The sequence below is a fragment of the Ylistrum balloti genome, unplaced genomic scaffold (assembly GCF_031769215.1).
Source record: "Ylistrum balloti isolate Yb309-2 unplaced genomic scaffold, AGI_CSIRO_Ybal_v1 Utg370340, whole genome shotgun sequence".
Taxonomy (NCBI): domain Eukaryota; kingdom Metazoa; phylum Mollusca; class Bivalvia; order Pectinida; family Pectinidae; genus Ylistrum; species Ylistrum balloti.
The window spans coordinates 191,022-210,685 of NW_026782245.1; the positions used below are offsets into that span (position 1 = coordinate 191,022).

General features: G+C 34.1%; 2 protein-coding genes across 2 annotated transcripts in view; one reads left to right on the forward strand and one right to left on the reverse strand.

The window, feature by feature from the left end:
* The window catches only part of LOC132553613 (doublecortin domain-containing protein 2-like), an 80,339-nt gene extending 79,121 nt beyond the window's left edge, over positions 1-1,218 (forward strand). Inside the window, exon 17 of the mRNA XM_060217871.1 lies at positions 1,007-1,218. Within this exon, the coding sequence (XP_060073854.1) occupies positions 1,007-1,096 (90 nt within the window). The 3' untranslated portion in view covers positions 1,097-1,218. The remainder of the gene's footprint in view (positions 1-1,006) is intronic.
* A 5,920-nt stretch (positions 1,219-7,138) lies between these two features.
* On the reverse strand, positions 7,139-19,580 carry LOC132553603 (isocitrate dehydrogenase [NADP], mitochondrial-like). Its single transcript, XM_060217859.1, has 9 exons — positions 19,445-19,580; positions 16,745-16,842; positions 12,874-13,039; positions 10,656-11,097; positions 10,235-10,386; positions 9,625-9,737; positions 9,063-9,160; positions 8,533-8,625; positions 7,139-7,672 (listed from the first exon to the last, which is right to left on the reverse strand). The coding sequence occupies exons 1-9, from the start codon at positions 19,548-19,550 to the stop codon at positions 7,594-7,596; spliced, it is 1,347 nt and encodes a 448-aa protein (XP_060073842.1). The 5' UTR covers positions 19,551-19,580; the 3' UTR covers positions 7,139-7,593.
* Positions 19,581-19,664: the final 84 nt, after the last annotated feature.

A 19,664-nucleotide genomic window follows, 5' to 3' on the forward strand; every position in this document is an offset into this window, starting at 1 on the left:
AGGAATCACTTAGGTCTAATTGAACATTTGATTTGAGGGGTATAGAGAGTTGTGCATATATGTCTTCCTTTAAAATAAGATAACCTCCATTTTCAAATGGATATGTACCTTTCATTGGTTGTTTGGGATCTGACAGGGGAATTGGTAATTCTTGGAATTTCTACTTTTTCTCATCAATTTTTTAAAAATTTTGGTTCAACAAACAATTTTTAAGCAAATGATTTATCAACATGATGAAAGTCTACAATTTTTCACTTTTAATGAGTAAAAAGATGAAAGGTTGTATTTACAGTTATAACTTTACTTTTGTGAGTATTTTTGGTGGTCAACAAGGCTGTGTTTTAATTCTGATTTCTTTTTGGTAAAACCAAAGTGCCCAGACTTATGAAATTTCATTGTACATAATTTCTGCGACATTATTTCTGAAAATAATTCCAGCATCGAAGGCTTCATTCTTTAAATATCAACTGATTTCATGGTAAATAAAATGGCTTTTTTCAATTGCAGGTTTTGACATTACTGCATAATGATTAATGCTTTTTAACACAAACTCTTTTTTTTTTCAGGATTGTTTTTATTCAATCTTATTACGTTTAAAAAATATTGTAATTAAAATATTATCAAAGTAATTTCATTATAAAATTATTTTTTATCTAAACTAGTTTCAAATTATGTTGTTTTTCCAATTAATTGAAAGTTAATTGTAGATAAATATGTTATTATTACATGTATCAAGTTTGTAATTTTATTGATAGCGTCATTCATATTGTTCATATCTGCTTTAAATGTAACAAATTTGAAACATTTTAAAAACTTTAAAAATTTTATTTTAACTTAACGAAAAATTTACAAGCATTATGAAAAAATTTATATATGTGCATTTGGTTTATCATGGTGATATAAAGTTATGTTCTATTGAATATAAAGCTGGCAATGATATTAAGATTTTTCTACCTTTCCTCCTTAAAGCCACCTAACGTAATATTTGATTGGTTACCTATTTCAGGGAGCAGGAATAGCAAGCCAGGGTAGCGAGACTGTCATCTCTACTCCGCCCCACTCCTCAGAAGCCCCCGGAATTAACAGCCGTGCATAATACAGACGGACAGACTGACCAACGTATTGTTCTGACCTTTGGCCAGTTATCCCATGACTGACCAGAAATTCCTCCTAATGAATTCAATGTTTGACAGACCTCATTAACATAATTTATTCCCGTTACCCTAATAACTATATTTATGTTGACATTAACTCGTTGGTAATGTGATTAATCCATTCCTTTCTAACAGTTTCCTTCGTTACCTGACATGCATCCCGTTCCACTTTAATAATTTTGTGCGTTGCTGTGGAAACCCACCTTTTTTTTTTCCTGTTTGTTGACGGCTTGATTAATTACCCTGGTTTCAATTCCTGAACCATGAAAATCTTACTTGTGTGGCACCTATTCCTGATAACATAACTCATGATTAACCATTTGAATGTCATATGAAAGTGTTTGATAAACTTTTCATTGAAAGATAATTTGATGAAAATCAAAGTTACTGAAATGATCTACCCCATCCTCAACCCCCTTCCATGGCTGCTAGCCTGTCAGTTTGCTTTGCTGTGAACATTGTGTGTGATAAGAGGCAATTTTTTGTTTCCATAGTGACCGGATGATGTTGTGATCACTTGATTGTCTTCATGCTGTGAAGTCATCATAACCATGGCAACTTACAAAGGGGGACAACTCCAGCTGCTACCACACGACAATATTCCATTGTATTTCTTTTATGTCTAAGTCATATTTCTCTAGTTCAGGAAATTATTATATTAATTCTCAGCTTCAAGATCCTATTAGTGACAGAAAGTAAATACTTTTCTTTTAAGCGTGAAGGCTGTTGATCAGCTTTATGTTCTTCAGTTGAAATGAAGCAAAGAAAGTGATGCTTATCCCTTGGGCCATCAAAATGGCAGAATTAAATTTTAAAAAGCAATAACGAATGAAATCGAGATGGTATCAATAAACTGCAAAGTTGAAACATCAAAAACTATTTCTTGAGAGTTCTACAAGACTCAGAAAATAGACTGTATGTGACATGAAACTTTTAATAGAATATTGGTCAAGAGGTGTAAAGATATTTCCTGAAGTGGAGAATGAATTTCTAACCCATGTTTGTATTTATACTAATAAATTTTAACCCTAACCATATTCCTGCATACATTCCTGAAGTAGTGTTAGCTCATTAGGGTTGGACTAGCATCCTAGGAGCAGTATCTCGCCGCGTGTTAATTTTCAAGCTTATGATCTATATTGTCATACTGCGATGAAAAATTCCTATTTAATTGTGTACATATATAATCAATGTAATTTAATTTGTTTGATATATTTACCATGTCTACTGAAATTGTGAAAAGCAATTTGATTAGATATATATATAAAATGTTTATTTTTTAAAAGGCAGTGTTTATTTGATGTGAAAGTTATATAAACCTCAAGTAAATTCAAGTGAAAATGTTTATGTTAAAGGCAATTTGACTATACTTATAGATATATATCTTAAATTGATCCAGTTGCTTTACACAAAACTTTGAATCAAATTCATCATGTATCTTGACCTTTGCAATATATGTTTATATAAGATAATGTTTGTGATATTGTAATAAATTGATGTCAATCATTATTGCATGTTTTTTCCTGAAAAGTGAAAGGAGACTTTATTAATATAGTGTTACCGTCATTCTGCTTAATAACCTGAAATGGAAAAAAATGACAAAATTTTCAAATTATGTACTGAAGGGTGTTTTTCTCAGTATCAACATCTTAGTCTCAAAAGTGTTTGTTTACAGCATGTTCTCAGTATCAACATCTTGGTCTCAAAAGTGTTTGTTTACAGTATGTTCTCAGTATCAAAATCTTAGTCTCAGTGGAATTATATTTGGTAAGTATCTTTATTGCAAGGCCATCAGGGTCATGTTTGGAATTGTTTTTTTTAAATGATTCTAGAGAAGTTGGGAGGAAAATGAAGTTGAAAGACTAAGTTTGAAAAAATGTTAAGAATTTTGAGTGCATTTCTGATGGGAAAGAGAAAGGATTTTCTATAAGTAGTAAGTGTAAAATGTCAAGTCTTCCCATCACAAGACAATAGTATTGTTTTAATGCCATTGATTCTAGCTGTTAGAAATATGAAATTGCTTCTCCAGAGTTTTGAAGTAATTTCTGCCTTGAAAGAAAAACATATGGTTGGACAGTTTGCTCTTTTCATGTGTAATTGTAACTTGAAAAGAAATTACCCATTTTTAAGAACCTGTTATGTATTTTACAAGGGAAGAAAAAGCAGGCCACACTTCCATAGGGTGAAGGCAGCCTACAACCCGCAGCCTCCAACTCATACCCTCAGGGTATGGGCTACCTTTAAATCCTGAGGGTATGGAGGCAGCCTCCACATCACATCCTTGGAATGGAAGATTTCACATTACAAGGGTATGGAGGCAGCCGCCACATCACATTGCTTAATCAGGAGTTTGCAGGCTATATTTTGGGTATGGGGGCAATCTTTACCCCTCTAAAATCAAGCATAGACTCTGCATCGCTAAGGTAGGGTCAGCTATATTTTCGGAGCAGGATAGCCTCACATCTCCATGGTAGATGAAACTTATCAACAGCATTCCCAGGCTAGAAGCAACATTTGAAATAGCTGTCAAAATAACGGTGTGTAAGCCTTTGTAAAATCTCTGATGCATTGTGGGAAGTGTCTTACATCAGCCACACTGTGAAGATGTATCAATGGACAAAGATGTTCACTATTTAACAAACTTGCATCATCCACACCCACTGAAAGTATTCTTTTTGAGGGCGATCCAAAAGGAATATTTATCCACAACTAAAATCAGACCCCTTATCAAATCTTAACTTAGAGGCTAGCTGCTACATGTTTACTTGTTCTGTCAGCTTCATTGCATACTTTAGCAACTTTCAGCTTGAAAAACAGGCTCCTGAAAGAGTCTTATCCTAAATCATTGTGAAAAAAAGTTATCTGAAAGTTATTTCACCTGCTTCAACGAGAAATATGAAGCTTTGGGAAAATGTATCCAGAAAGATATTTTTCAACCATATATATTTAATTCATGTGGCATTTAGTAATAGCTACAGTTTGTGGCCTTTGGGCCTTGTGATATGTAAATACATAGATTTATAGGAAAACAATGTTAGAATTGTTAGTGTTTTATAAGTAACCCAGAGTGTCTTAATATTTCATATGTAGTCATCTGTCTCAATGTGTGATAAGTGGACATTTTTCTTTTAATAACAAGTAGTTACATTCTCATGTAAATATGAAATCATGTACTGACATTTTGATATTTGCTTGTTTTGATTGGCAGGTTGTTGATTAATTTGTCATTTGATTGGCTCTTGAACCAACCCGTTACTTTTGGATGACAATTAGACAATCATGAATGTCTATTGATATGAAGCAAGTCCCATTGATGTTATTTATTCTCATAATACAATGGACTGTAACATAGAATGTTTGTTGAATTCCCTAGAATAGATGAATTCTGTCCATTATCTGGGAGATTTTACAATTATTATAGCAATATAGCTATACTGAGATAATCAACATTCCTCCAACTACAAAGAATTGTAAATAGAATTTTGCATTTTAAAATTTTATCTTGTATAATAATTCCGTCCATTTTATCTAGAAATTTTGAATTTATTCCAAGGGAGATAATTATGCTTACACCAACTTGTTTTTGTTCTAAAACCTTTTCTTCTTTTTTTTCTGAAATCTCTGAAAACCCATAAAAAGTTAATAAATGAGCTGGGATTTTAGGAGAAAATAAACATTCTTCACCTTGTTACAAAAAAGTTCGGAACTTCAGTTAATTCTCTACTGTCTGGTTACTTAGGAGGAGAAATGTATCCACTGGAAAGTATTGCGAGTTCAAATTAATTATTGAATGAAGCCTTGCAGCTTTCATGAAAAACATGTAAAAACATTGGACATTTACATAATAAGTCTATATCTATTCCTGTATTCTGATAAAACCATGCAAAATAAAGTTGCAAAGTAATTTTGCTATCTGTTAAAAAGCAGTCTTAGTTAGTCTGACAGAGATGAATTATCGCATTGGTAGATCCCCTATTTAGCTACATAGGACAAAAACTTTTTAACTTAAAAGAGTATAGTAGATCATTTTTATGACATTTTAATATCATTTCAATTGATTTACATATATAAATATTAATTCTTTTGAAACAAGACCATATTTTTCATTATATATGCATTAACTTTAAATATCTATAATGTATTGCAGATATTTGATCTCTAAGTTACTTGAGGAAGCATAACCATGCTTTTATGAATTTAGATATAAAGAGATAACACACATATATGAGATAAATAGATTTGAAATTATTGTACTAGGATTTTTGTCAAGGATGAAATTTGTACTAAAGGAAATAAAATCTGCACAAAATTATGTACAAATTATTTTTACTTTGTAAGAAGCATTTTATTAAATTTCAAGGTCATTTCCTGGAATTGATATTTTTTTAAACAAAAGAATTTTTTCAGATTCTGTTTGGTCATTTACATAACTATGGTTTTTCAAAATAAGATCTTAGGGTTTGAACTTTTTGTTTGTAACAGTTTTGTGATGTTCTTTGTTTTTGTAATGTATAATAGTAATTGATTTCAGGAATGTAGTTAGATATAGCCATTCAAATATATATATATATGACATTTATACACATTGTATGGTTCTGTTCTGAAATTCTGGAAATGAATAAATGAGGCGAGATATTTTCTGGTTTGTTTTTTCTATCAATATTTGTACATTTGATAAAGCATTTTAAATCTGGATAATCCAGAAATGTTTTTGAAGAGTTATATAAGTATTCATAAAGTTACATATTATATTTAAATTTGCATTGACAATACTCTGTCACCGTCATCAAATCACAAGAATACAATACCACAGGATATAAAATATTGATAAGGATGGCAATCAGTTTTCGATCAGTCATTCAGGCTGTACTTTCATATGATATATATATATAAATTATGTAAATATATATGTATAGCATTCCAAATTTCTTTAGAAATTTCATGTTGGTCATTTGATTGTTTTTGGAGATTTTTTTAAGTCTTTAGGCAGAAAACTAAATTACACAATTTTGAATTAAAATTCTTATGGCCAAACATGATTAAAATCAGTCAGTTAGCCTGAAATTGATATTGAAAATGCAACAGTGTTTATGAAGTACAGAACATGACAATACATCATTCTGACCCTTTAGCTGACCTACTAAAGAACACAGTTGATCATTCTGACCCTTCAACTGACCCTCTAAAGAACACTACATCATTCTGACCCTTTAGTTGATCATTCTGACCCTCTAAAGAACACTACATCATTCTGACCCTTCAGCTGACCTACTAAAGAACAAAGTATTCTGACACTTCAGCTGACCTACTAAAGAACACAGTAGATCATTCTGACCCTTCAGCTGACATACTAAAGAACACAGTAGATCATTCTGACCCTTCAGCTGACCCTCTAAAGAACACTACATCATTCTGACCCTTTAGTTGATCATTCTGACCCTCTAAAGAACACTACATCATTCTGACCCTTCAGCTGACCTACTAAAGAACACAGTAGATCATTCTGACCCTCTAAAGAACACATCACTCTGACCCTTCAGCTGACCTACTAAAGAACAAAGTAGATCATTCTGACCCTTCAGCTGACCTACTAAAGAACAAAGTAGATCATTCTGACCCTTCAGCTGACCTACTAAAGAACACAGTAGATCATTCTGACCCTTCAGCTGACCTACTAAAGAACACAGTATTCTGAACCTTCAGCTGACCTACTAAAGAACAAAGTAGATCATTCTGACCCTTCAGCTGACCTACTAAAGAACAAAGTAGATCATTCTGACCCTTCAGCTGATCTACTAAAGAACACAGTAGATGGTAATTTTATGACAGTGTCTTTCGTCCTTAAATCGTTGCATTAAAATGTTTTTTTATGTTGTGTATAGTTATTATTTGGAAGTGCTAATTTTCCAATAAGTGATAATATGCTGAAGTTTGTTAGCACCAAATAAAGTATACAGTAAATTTAAAGAACAACAAAGGTAGAATTTGTCACTACTGATCTGTTTTATTATCTTGCACACACAGAGTAACTCTGTATTATATTGTTCACGCATGAAAACTGTAGAAAATTGTACAACCATTCTAAATGCAACCAAAATGCTTCACCATCAAATTTATATCAAAGTTCTTTTAAATTACTTTTCTTCTGAGATATTAACATGCCAGAGAAAGAATTTAATAAGATTTCAACCTTTGGCACATTGTGGTTTTCTCCTCACTGTAGAACTGGGGAACATACAGCACCGCCAGGTCAGTGTTAGCACACAGGGGGAAATTAACGGCAACAAAAAATACATATTAAATAGACAAATGTGGGGAATGACTGTTTGAAGTGACGAATGATCTACACTCGCCCCACAAAAATGTTCTTAGATTGCAAAGCTGCCTAGTCTGCATCCAATGATTGTATTAGATAATTCCATGACTATGTCAAGTGTCATCAGTTCATCTTCTTTTCCAAGTCTGTACGGATGGCCTCCAGGAAGTCCATTGTGTTAAGGTAGTGTTCTGGCTTCACACTAAAACAAAGGGACAGAAATTTAGTCATTTAATCAATCCTAACAAGGGCACACAACTCTAGTCTCCAAAGCCTTACAAGGGCACACAACTCTAGTCCCCTAAGCCTGACAAGGGCACACAGCTCTAGTCTCTTAAGCCTAACAAGGGCACACAACTCTAGTCTCCAAAGCCTTACAAGGGCACACAACTCTAGTCCCCTAAGCCTGACAAGGGCACACAACTCTAGTCTCTTAAGCCTAACAAGGGCACACAACTCTAGTCTCCTAAGCCTTACAAGGGCACACAACTCTAGTCCCCTAAGCCTGACAAGGGCACACAACTCTAGTCTCCTAAGCCTGACAAGGGCACACAACTCTAGTCTCCTAAGCCTGACAAGGGCACACAAGTCTTGTTGTACGGTACAAAGGGACAAAGCTCTAGTTTTCTAAGTAGGACAAGAGCAAACACCTTGAGTTGTGCAGTAGGAAGGGACATAAATCTATTCCCCTTAACCTGACAAGGGCGCATCTCATATTGCACAGTGCAAAGGGAAGTAACTCTACTCGTCTTAGCCTGACAAGGGCACTCAACACTTATCTTTGCGTGCTGTGCTAATATTGCCCTATCAACAAAACCAGGATTGACTTTTTAAGGTATAGCCTCCTGCAGTCCATAAATACTGAATTATCTTACAAAGTGTACCCTCTTTGAGCCCGGAAATGTCAAATTACATTACACATAAAGGTCACAGGAAGGCATTTTATTCAGTCAATTATGTATATCCAATATTCCATGTAAAATACCTTCCCTCCTGCCCCGAGATGGTGAAGCTACTTGCTACATCTCTAAACCAACAAACTCTCACTTAATGTTAACTCACTTTTTGATTCCATATATACAGCCAGCAAGATCTTTTGTCATACTTCCAGAGTCAACAGTGTCTACACAGGCCTTCTCCAGGGTGGTGGCAAATCTGCAATACAAAGTACAATTTTTGGAATAAACAACACAACACAGGACTTGTATGCACACTTTTATACATTTAACATATTGGCAAACAGGTATGAGCCAAATATAATGGTGATTGCAAACCAGATAATGTTTTGACATTCTTCAGGCCTTTGTGGATATCATAACTCCAGCCTTACAGTCACAGAAAGTGACCCATGGCTTGGTTGGCATTCAAATGGAAATGGTGAAAACAAATCATACTTCAAAGATTGTCACATACAAAAATTTACACTTTTACAACATTTCATAAAATATTACTTTCATGCATTATTCCTCAATAAAGAGTTTACAAAAGTTGAATTTTCATATTTTTCTTTTTCATCTAATAAGAAGTTAAAACCAGCTGCAGAAATACCCAATACTGGCATCCCAAGTTAACAATGCTGAATCAAAACCAACCTGACAAGCTCTGGGTTTCCATCAAGCTTTCCACGGTGTTCAAGACCACGAGTCCAGGCATAGATGCTGGCTACAGGATTTGTACTAGTGGGGTTACCCTACAATAAAACAATCCGTCAACCATATCAGAACCAAAAAGCCAACCAATATATGTTATTGGTCAGTTGTTTATTATTTCAAATTGTCCAATTGTCACGTTGATCAATTTCTCATGTTTTAAATCAAACCACACAAATCTTCTGAAACTTTTCAATTGGTTTCTTCAAATCACCAAATACAGAAGAGCTGAGAGTCTTACTCTTTCTAAAATGACTTGAAAAGAAGCAACATTTTTTTAACCACGCTTTCATCTTAAAAATTTTTTATCTATGTTCGAAATGTCAGTCATTAAAGCAACATTGAAAAAACATAATGGAAAGTACTTGTACTACAGGAAACAAAATATGCACAAAATTTTGTATGAATCGTTTTTTATTTTCTCCCCATTTTTGCCCCTCCTCTTGAGACCTTTCTACCAGGATGTTCAAGGGAGATAACCCAGATACAAACTGAGAATTCCTACCTTCTGGTGTTCTCTGTAATGGCGGGTGACAGTTCCATGGGCAGCCTCAGATTCAATGGTTTTACCATCAGGACACACCAATACACTAGTCATCAGTCCAAGGGAACCGTAACCTAAGGATGAGAATCACACCCATATAATTCCAGATTTATGTATTGTCGGTATTCAAAGTCTGTATAATTACTGATTTTACAAGACACTAGTGTACCAGTACGACACCTCAACCAGAACAAGACAATGGTGTACCTGTCTAACATACCTGAACAAGAACAAGACAATGGTGTATGTGTCTAACATACCTGAACAAGAACAAGACAATGGTGTATGTGTCTAACATACCTGAACAAGAACAAGACAATGGTGTATGTGTCTAACATACCTGAACAAGAACAAGACAATGGTGTATGTGTCTAACATACCTGAACCAGAACCAGCCCTGTATTACACCCTTGAATCCTTGATGAAATGACATAGTGCATGCTTGGTAGTAAGGACACATTTTTGTCATGTAAGACAAGCTACACTCTGCTCTATATACTTACCTTAAGATTTAACCAAGCAATAAGAAAAAATTGTGGAGATGGAAAAATTAGTCAACCAGCCAACTTACCTTGGGCAACAATATCTGACTGCACATCTCCGTCGTAGTTTTTGCATGCCCAAACAAAGCCACCGCTGGACTTGAGAGCCTGAGCCACCATATCATCAATTAATCTGTGTTCGTACCAGATTCCCAACTTGTCAAACTCTGCCTTGTAGTCACTGTAAAAATATATCATCATTTGGATCTAATCAGAACAACTCTGAGTATTAATGATATTCTGTGAAACTAAGAGATTAAATTAAATAAATCTGTGGTATATGAAATTACATAAATTTCAGCATTGGATTGATAAAGGGAGACAACTCAATTCAAGCACTATAAACATATTTTTGTCTTTTTAACTACACATACAATTCTCATTTTACATCCTGTTTGAATATAATGTCCTGTCAGGGAGAATAAATATGAATACAAGTAGAAAACTTACCTCTGGAAAATGCTCTCAAAGATGTCCTTGAAGCGTCCATCATAACGTTTGAGAATGGTGTTTTTGGTGGACATGTACAGTGGCCATTTTTTATTGATGGCATACTGAAAGCTTGAATGGGCAAAGCCAGTGATGGACTCGTCTGTGTTGTACATGCCCATCATACAACCACCCCCTTTTGTGAAGGTAAACACCTCTGTTCTTTCTTCTTTTCCACCTTCTGGAGTGAACACAATTTCGCATTTGCCGTTTCCCTTGATGACCATATCTGTAGCTTTGTACTGGTCTCCGAAAGCATGACGTCCAATGACGATGGGTTGTGTCCAGCCAGGCACTAGACGTGGGATCTTCTCGCAGAGAATAGGTTCACGGAACACAGTGCCATTGAGAATGTTCCTGATTGTTCCATTGGGCGACAACCACATCTTCTTTAGCTTAAATTCTGTAATACAAAAATGTAGATATTAATACAGTGGTGACATTGAGGTCACACAGTTCAACAAAAAGTAACCATGACAACAAATTCTTTATCTATTATTCCAATTACCATGGATAATGAGTTCATGCTGTAACCCAACTTTCCTGTGCGATTTACTTATTGAAATTTTTTTTTTGAAATCAAAACAAAATTTGTAAAGTCATTTACCACATAATGAGACAATGAATTTCAATCGTTTTTACTGGATAACACCAATGTTACTTTCAGCTGGTGAACAAAATGGTTTAAAGCTGGAAATGTGTGTTTGTTCACAGTTTATAAGTAGGGTAACAGGTGTTCGGGTGGCCTAGTGGTAATGCACTCTCCTTTCACCTAGCCGTCCGGGGTTCGACTCCTTGAACAGACGTGAAAAGGTAAGGGTAACATGCCCGACCATGTGGGTTTTCCACAGGTACTCTTGTTTCCTCCCACAATAAGACCCCTCACGTGCTTACATCCCGGCCAACAAGAGATTAGTACAAGTTAAAATAACTTGTTTTGCAACTGTTGTAAATCAATAAAGTTTATAGTATATATTAACAGTATTCCATCCTTGTGGAATTACAGGTAGTCAGGGTGTTACAGGAGGGTGACTACTGTAGTCAATATTGTTAAAGTTAGATAGAAAAATGGAATATACTCAGGTGCACAAACAGGTGTGATGAATTAAGTCTTGGATCATCCCCCTCCCTTTCCATGCAGTCAAATACTTTTCAATGTAACTTGGGAAATTTGTATATATATATATATCTACCTATTTTCTTCTCATAGGAATATTGACTTTTGTTTTGTCATATTGATGTAAAATCTGCAATGAACATGTTTATCCCCTTGATCTGTATTGACTGAGGACCATATGGAAAGGAAAATCTGCAAAATCAATATATCACCTTCAACACAGCTATTCCTACCTTACATTACCAGCAGCCTGTTACCTACATATGCTGCTGGAAAACAATTATATTTTTGTAAAAATTGTAATGATGTTTAAGAATTCTTAATTTTGGAAAAATAACTCTTTTGCAAGGGATGAAGAGCCTGGTTTTGGCTGGAGTCCTTGACAAAAGGTCACTGTAAAATTGCACAAAAAAATTGAATTGAAAGCCACATCCAGGGCTTTTTCCCCAGCAGATTTGTGGCTGATTATGTGCCCCTTATCCCAATGCCAAAACTATCATTTTCCCAATCCAACTGTGACAGAGGTCATTATTATTTCACTGTCTCTGCTAAGATTTGAACCCAAAACCTCTGGCTTACTAATCTGATGCTCTACCTAAAGCTAAAGAGAAGTTCCCTCTAGCGCAGCAGCTTATTGTGGCTAGTATTTTACCAGGGTTACACAAACATTACGATTCCTAAAAATAATAACCATTCATCTCACGAACAAATCTGGACAACGCTAACATGTCATTTTGGTCCTAGGTTCAGATGATTTTTTTACTTGATTCAGCAAAACTGAATGATTCAATTTAATTTTCTTTGTCTTTTTTATTTTTTTTTCTCCAATTTGAGAATGTCTCACTATTTCCTCTCAAATTTAAGGCCATGTGCCTAATTCGGGAAAAAAAAAACAAAAAAAAGCTCTTTAGTCTGAAAACTTTGAAATTAGAGAGCCAGATTAGAGAGGATCAAGGTGAAAAGGTGTCAGATTAGGGAGGGTTCAAGTCCACGGTTAAACGGTGTCTCACTAAAAGAACACAGTTACACGAATTGGAGGGATGCTGAAAGAGATTATTTTACCTTCTACTCGTTCCTCATCAGGGGTGATGGTGGCACATTTCACACCTACGTTGTACTTCTGTATGGCAAGAGCCGAGTCAATAGTGACCTGGTCATCTGTTTGGTCTCTGTATGGCAAACCAAGGTCGTAGTACTTCAGGTCAACATCCAGGTATGGGAGAATCAGCTGTAACAAATCAACCAATTACCACCTCCGGTCATATTGCTGGAGAAATTGTCATTGAATATAAAAAAATATACCCTATATTCATCTGGTCTACTTTGACCTCTTGTTGTTCAATAGAAGTGTTAACAAATGTTACTTCTCTGTCCTGTAATAAGCCCAACCAGATACAATGCTGTTCAGTAGAATTACTAACAAATGTTATTTCTATGTCCTTGAATAAGCCAATCCCTTCAAATTTAAGGTTGACTTGGTAATGTTGAGGCTTATCACAGGATGAATAACGTATGACATCAAATCTTTACTAATGAGTAAGCGGTATTATTTACCTGTATTTACCTTTACAAGGTATAACGGTTCAAAATCTTTTGAGGGCTAATAATGGGCCCAAATTCTAATCAAAATTATTTGATATTTAAACCAAATTCTCAAAATTTGTAATTTACTTCTGAAAATTTCCTCCCATTTCACTAATTTTCTTTCCAAAATGAAGCAAAAATGTCCCCATCCCACATCGATGAAAAAAGGACTGGATCGTGGTCTAAATGATAACATCAAGAGCTACTCTAAGACCTCCCAAGTCTCACCACAAACCTAATCTGACCCCTAACATTTTTGAGTCTAACCTAATTTATTTTTTGACAATTTTCAATAAAGAATTTGCAAATTAAACTTCTTTTTTTAACATATCTGATATCCTTGGTAAAAACTATTCAATCAAAAGATTGTCTGCATAATCAGACATGAATGTCCAGCTCCAGAATTAATGTAACCTTTGACCTTTAACCTTGACCAATGATCAACTCAAGAACTTTATACTATGATACTGCTGTTGGGAAATATTCACCAAATCTGTGAAACATATGCCATTCCACCGCTATACCCCTTCAATAATAGGGCAGGGGCAAAAGAAATCTGAAATTCCGTGGTCGACCGTCCCTACTTGTTCTTAGTGTTAGTGAAATTACATATAATATCATTAATGTATGCCTTAATGAAACAGGAAATGCTTATTGTCACTATCTTGGCCTATTCCATTCCTTTAAACAAATTTATAGGTGTCCCACTGGGTGCCATTTAAGGTAAAATTGGTATCATCTTTTTCATGGCAAAAGAAGAATATCGTAAGTAGCACAATCTATTTATTTGGATGTACATATGTATATTTGTATGTAAGACAGGGTATCAATTTTCTTTGTTACAAAACAAATGGGATTCATACTGTATTAAGTTTAAACTTCAACAGGATTTGATTTTGCCCCACTGATTATTCTTAGACTACAATATCATTTTTAGAAACAATGATAGAAGAAAGCTTTTCCATAGCAACGCTAAGATTTGCATTAAACTTTCTATGGTTTAAACTTCTGAAATTCACATTTGAGCTTTTTGAGTCTTTTGGGGGCCAACTCCAAATTAAAATTTCCTATTGAAGCCAAATTCCCAAAATTTTCTATTTATTGTTGAAAATTTCCTTTCCAATTCATCAATTTTCTTCCCAGATGAGGTTTGATACCCTATTCCAACCAAACCAGTGAAAAAGAAATCATGGACATATATACATACAACCAAGATATATACTACAGACAAAGGCAGAGTCCTATATAATTTTCCTTCAGTCTGTTTCCAGGCCTAGTTCAGTTGTAATATGACATTAAATGGGGGAAACCTGTAAGGTACCCCAGATAAATCCATAGATTTACAAAAACATGTGAACTTTGATCTTTCTTTATTCTCCAACAAAGCCACTTATCTCCTCTAATCTCCAGCAGATCCAATACACATTTAGGTACAGGAGGGGTTCATGTCCCTACATGTTTTAAATCATAACCACACCATGTTTAATTCTACAGAATAAAATTGAACTTTGGACTTAAATGACTTGTTCTTGTTAAAAAAATATGCTCACCATTTATTATTGATAGTTTAGACAATGAAGTGTATTGATACCAGTAGGTCAATACTAATAGGTGTCTATACTGATCATAAAACATATTCATGATTGTAACTCTTTTACAGACACAATACAGTAGTAGGTGACCTTCAATCAATATAAGACCATATGTGAGTACTTGTGCTGGCAATATCTCAACAACATGTCACTGAATCTGCAAGCCAGCAGATTTTAAACACAGGTAAAATACATTACTGAGATGAAATTCACAGTTCAATGGAAATTAGAACTTTCTTTTTAATAAAGATTTAAACAAATGTTTGAATTCAAAACTTTTTTGTCTTTAAGTTTTCTAAAAGTAGACAAGTTCAATTACAATCAATAAATTAAAAAATCAATCCATGAAATTCATCATGGCCTACTGGAATATCAGATGTGGTGGGGATGGGGGTTTGGAGAGCAGGGATAGGGAAAGAGTGAGTTAGGGAGTTTAACTAGATTTAAAGGCAAGGATAATTTAGAGGCAGAGTCTCTTTGTAGGAACTGGTGACTACCTCACTGAACAACATAGGGGAGGCTTGATACATGCCGTCCAGAGCAAATAAGGTTATAATGTCTTGAAAGATGACAGAACCACATTTGTACAGAAAAATTGGTTTCTCAGATTCCTGGGAAAAGCAAACCACTACAGGTTAGGGATTATCAAACCACCCAAGGTTACTTAGATCGGTGCTGTAACCAAGTAAACTATCACAGCTTCAAGGTTTGTAGGCAAACACTATCCCCACCCCTTACCCCTGTACATTACATACTGTCCAAAACCTGTATGCTAACTTGCCAAGCCATCTGACCACATCCAAAACTAATTATGTCAGTTACAACTGTAATCCACAATATGTTGTGTGCATTTCATCTAGATCGTACATTGTATATATGCTAATGTCACATCTTTCCTTGTAACATAGACCAGACTCAGATTGCTCAAGGCTATATACAGGTAAATATATGGAGCTTTGATGGATGGTTAGTATTCTGTATCACTCAATATAATACATATCACAAAATACAGCCCCATCAGAATACGAGTACAACACACTGCTGTCTTATAATGTACATTATTCATACATGAACATGTATTATAAAGTATACACACAAGTGTCTTCTAAACTGAAGCTGTCCTTCCTTGGCAATTCAATGGCAAAGTAATTCAGTTTCATGTTAGAAAAAATGATTTCCTGAAAATCTTGGTACAAATAATTCAGAAAAAAAAATCACAGCTGTTAAGTCTACATTGTAACCAAAATAAGTGAGAATCTTAATTGTTTTGTCAATTTTGTTGACATCAATGTAAAAACACCAAAAACTAGTCAGTTACCTGTCACTGCAAAATTTCCTTATTGAAAAACTTGGCCCTTAAAAAGCCAACTCATTAAATCAGTTTTAAAATTTGTTAGTAATGATAAAATGTACAAAGGATGGCTTTCAAACTAGGTGAGGGTAAATATATCAAACTGTAAGGAAAGGTTTTCATTACATTTTTACCAGTGAAATTATCAATTCCTTAAAAGGTTATATCATCACTAGTGACAACACTTCCTGTTGTAGTTCTGACAAAACCAAAGCAGTGCTTTCCAGTCACTGAATTGAAATTCATCAATTTTTGTTTGGATGCAAATGAAGCAAAGGTTGAACCATTTAATATTCTCTATTTAGTATGAATATGTATATAGAAATTGTCTGGTAGTAATAACATGCATTTCTAATAGAATCAAATTGTCCTTCCATATTACGGTAAAGACAGAATTAAAACTGACCGTGTCCTTAATCTTCTCCCATATAATCCTGGTCATCTCATCTCCGTCCAGTTCCACAACAGGATTGGCTACCTTGATCCTCTGGCCCTGAGCGCCATCTATAAATTAAACAAAATTAAATGCTTTGATGGTGATGTTTTCTCCAGCAACATGTTTAGTCTTTTGTCAAAATTAAACTGAAAATGCCCCTGCCAATCAGTAATGAAGATGAACACAGGGTTTTCCATAATTTTGTTAGTAGTAGGCTGTGTAGTGAAAGTAGGAGGCTGGCCTGCCGTGTACGTGTAGTCGTGTACAGAATATTATTACGGAACTGGATTGGTGTAGGCGGCCAAATGATCAAAGTAGCCGGTCAAATTGGCCGGCAACCGGCTCTTATGGAAAACCCTGTGAACATCTATTACTTTGAATTAATCATAAAAATAACAATTAGGTTTATTGGACAAAGTAATCATGACCTCACTATCAAATATCCAGAGACAGTACTCATATCAAGTATGTCATCCTGGTAAATACTAGCTGCAATATACCGCTTGGCTAGAGAAAACTTCTCCTTAACTTGATCAGCTGGGCATTAGACTTTGAAGCAAGGCGTTACAGGTTGGAATGCTAGCAGAGGAAATGATATAAATGATGACTTCTGTTACAAATAGAACAGAAAATTGGAACTCTATGTAAAGCCCACCCCTGACCGAGTCAGAATTTGCCTAAACTTAATGTACAACACATAATGCACAGTCTATACACTCTCCTCCTAATCAAAAATATGAAGAGATTTTTTTTGTTTTTACATGAAGCAATTAAAAAAAATGCAAGTAAATTTTAGATGGGAATCAAAACTGTTTCTCATTTCTTGGCTGGTATTGTGCAGATCAATACTATTAATAATTACTTAACCACATATTCTATCTAATGGATACATTTTATGTGTATTTTTTTTATTTTTCATCCACAATTTTCTCTGTGTTCTGACAAGTTACCTCCTTCTCCTCAGATTACTTCCTGATATTTTTCATAATCTGTATTTCTCTGCATTTTTTCATCTTATGACAAAAAATACCAAAGTAGCAGTCAAAATAATCCCATCTACTTTTCCCCCCATTTTCTTCAATATTTTTTCCCACATTTAAAAACAAAAAAATCTTCATATATTTAAAAAAATATTTTATCAATGGAGTCCTTTTCAAAATAATTGGGGTCAGTCCTATATATTTTGAATATATTTTGAATGGCATCTCAGAAAATAACTGGGCTTATAATTTTCAGTTGTGACAGGTTCAACACAAACTTTTACTTAAAAAATTCTTAATGAAACAATACTATTGAATTGATTGGTTGCTTGCAGGAAACAAGGTTTGTTTGTATACCATGAACACAAATAATCCTGCCCACAGAACTGTACCTAGTATCAAGATTGTTAAAAAAAATAAAACCGCTCTTATCAACAGTTTCCAATAAAACTGCTATAAATACAAATAAAAAAAATCAATTTTTTTTAAATATTAAAGATCTTAGTGTTGGTACTTCATGCTTTTCAGTTATTTATCATAGTTTTCCTGTAGTATATATGACAATTTGGTCAAAGCTAGATTGAAACTAAATGTTTCTGAAGGGCCTCAAATAAGATAAGATTTCACAAATGTTATGAATATTTAATAATTTCATCAAAATTATTAAATTTACTTATAAAACTTTAAACTTTCTTTCTCAATACATTAAAAAGAACCAAAAATACTGCACGTTAGTATTTGATGTCAGAATAATGACTTGTCAAAACTCATCTGAAAAAATGCCTATGTGACCATAATTGTGATGTGGATATTGCCATTTTCTTGCTTTTTATGTTAATTACTGAAATTAATTTTCAGTATACTATTTTTCTAAAATCGCTCACAATGTGATAAATCAACCTTTAGTGAATTTCACAACGAATTAAAGCATTGTTAGTTTGTCCCCAAACCAACTGTTAAAGTTTTAAAGTAAAATTTAAATTGTGCTGATATGACTAAGTATTTTACACAAAGATCCATGACAGAATTTAGTTTGTTATAATCATAAAGGAAGTGTCATCAATTTTATCTTCAATACTATCACTAAAAATCACATGCATATTGTGGGGCCAGAAAAAAACACAATGGGTCCTCAATTTATATCAATAAGTTTTAATGCATTTCAAATTGTTTTCTTAGACAATGTTTTAGTGTGATACAAGTTAAATCAAATTGTAAAAATAGTTGGAAAATTAGTTATAAATATATAATGTCAAATTGGAAAGTGGAGACTGTCCGTACTTTGAGCTATATCTAGAATAGAAACTAACATTTTCATTTTTGTAGTGTCTGTTTTTCAATACATACTCAACAAGTCGTTTTAGAATAAAAATAATACATTCAATAAAAATATTTTTTATTGAAACTGAAAGGCTATGCCAATAACTATTATTTCCTCCTACAAAATAACGAAATATGATTGACAATTCATCTCTGTGATAGAAACTAGTGAAAAATAAAATAAATATATGTATTCAGATGTTTTAAACCTATTAGAAGAGTGTGACAGTATTCTTTAAATTAGTTTTTATCAAATGAACTTGAAAACTCCTTGTCCGTAATTAGGGCACCTGTCAAGGTGTTACAGACATACCGGTCGATATTGATTAATTCCGCGCATATATGATGTTATCAAGACTGCAATACTTACATTGTCTCTTCTGAGAGACACTGACGGATGCAGGTGTCACAAGATTGTTCCATGCTCTACCTGCACGGCCGAGAGCACGTGTAACAGAGATTACTGGACTTGCCATTTTGCTCGCACTTGTTCCAGAGACCGGCAAATCTCACAGGAAGTGGAAAGGGAAGCATAAACTATTGTGAAGGGATAATCGGGAAAATATGTTCATTTAGTTATGAATTTAAAT

What these genes read in the sequence shown, in the direction of transcription:
- LOC132553603 (XM_060217859.1), bottom strand. Translation starts at nt 19,550, where the DNA reads ATGGCAAGTCCAGTAATCTCTGTTACACGTGCTCTCGGCCGTGCAGGT. An exon ending in TGTCTCTCAGAAGAGACAAT is followed by an intron (nt 16,843 to 19,444) that starts GTAAGTATTGCA and finishes TTTAATTTATAG; the next exon opens with ATGGCGCTCAGGGCCAGAGG. An exon ending in TGATGAGGAACGAGTAGAAG is followed by an intron (nt 11,098 to 12,873) that starts GTAAAATAATCT and finishes TTTGTATTACAG; the next exon opens with AATTTAAGCTAAAGAAGATG.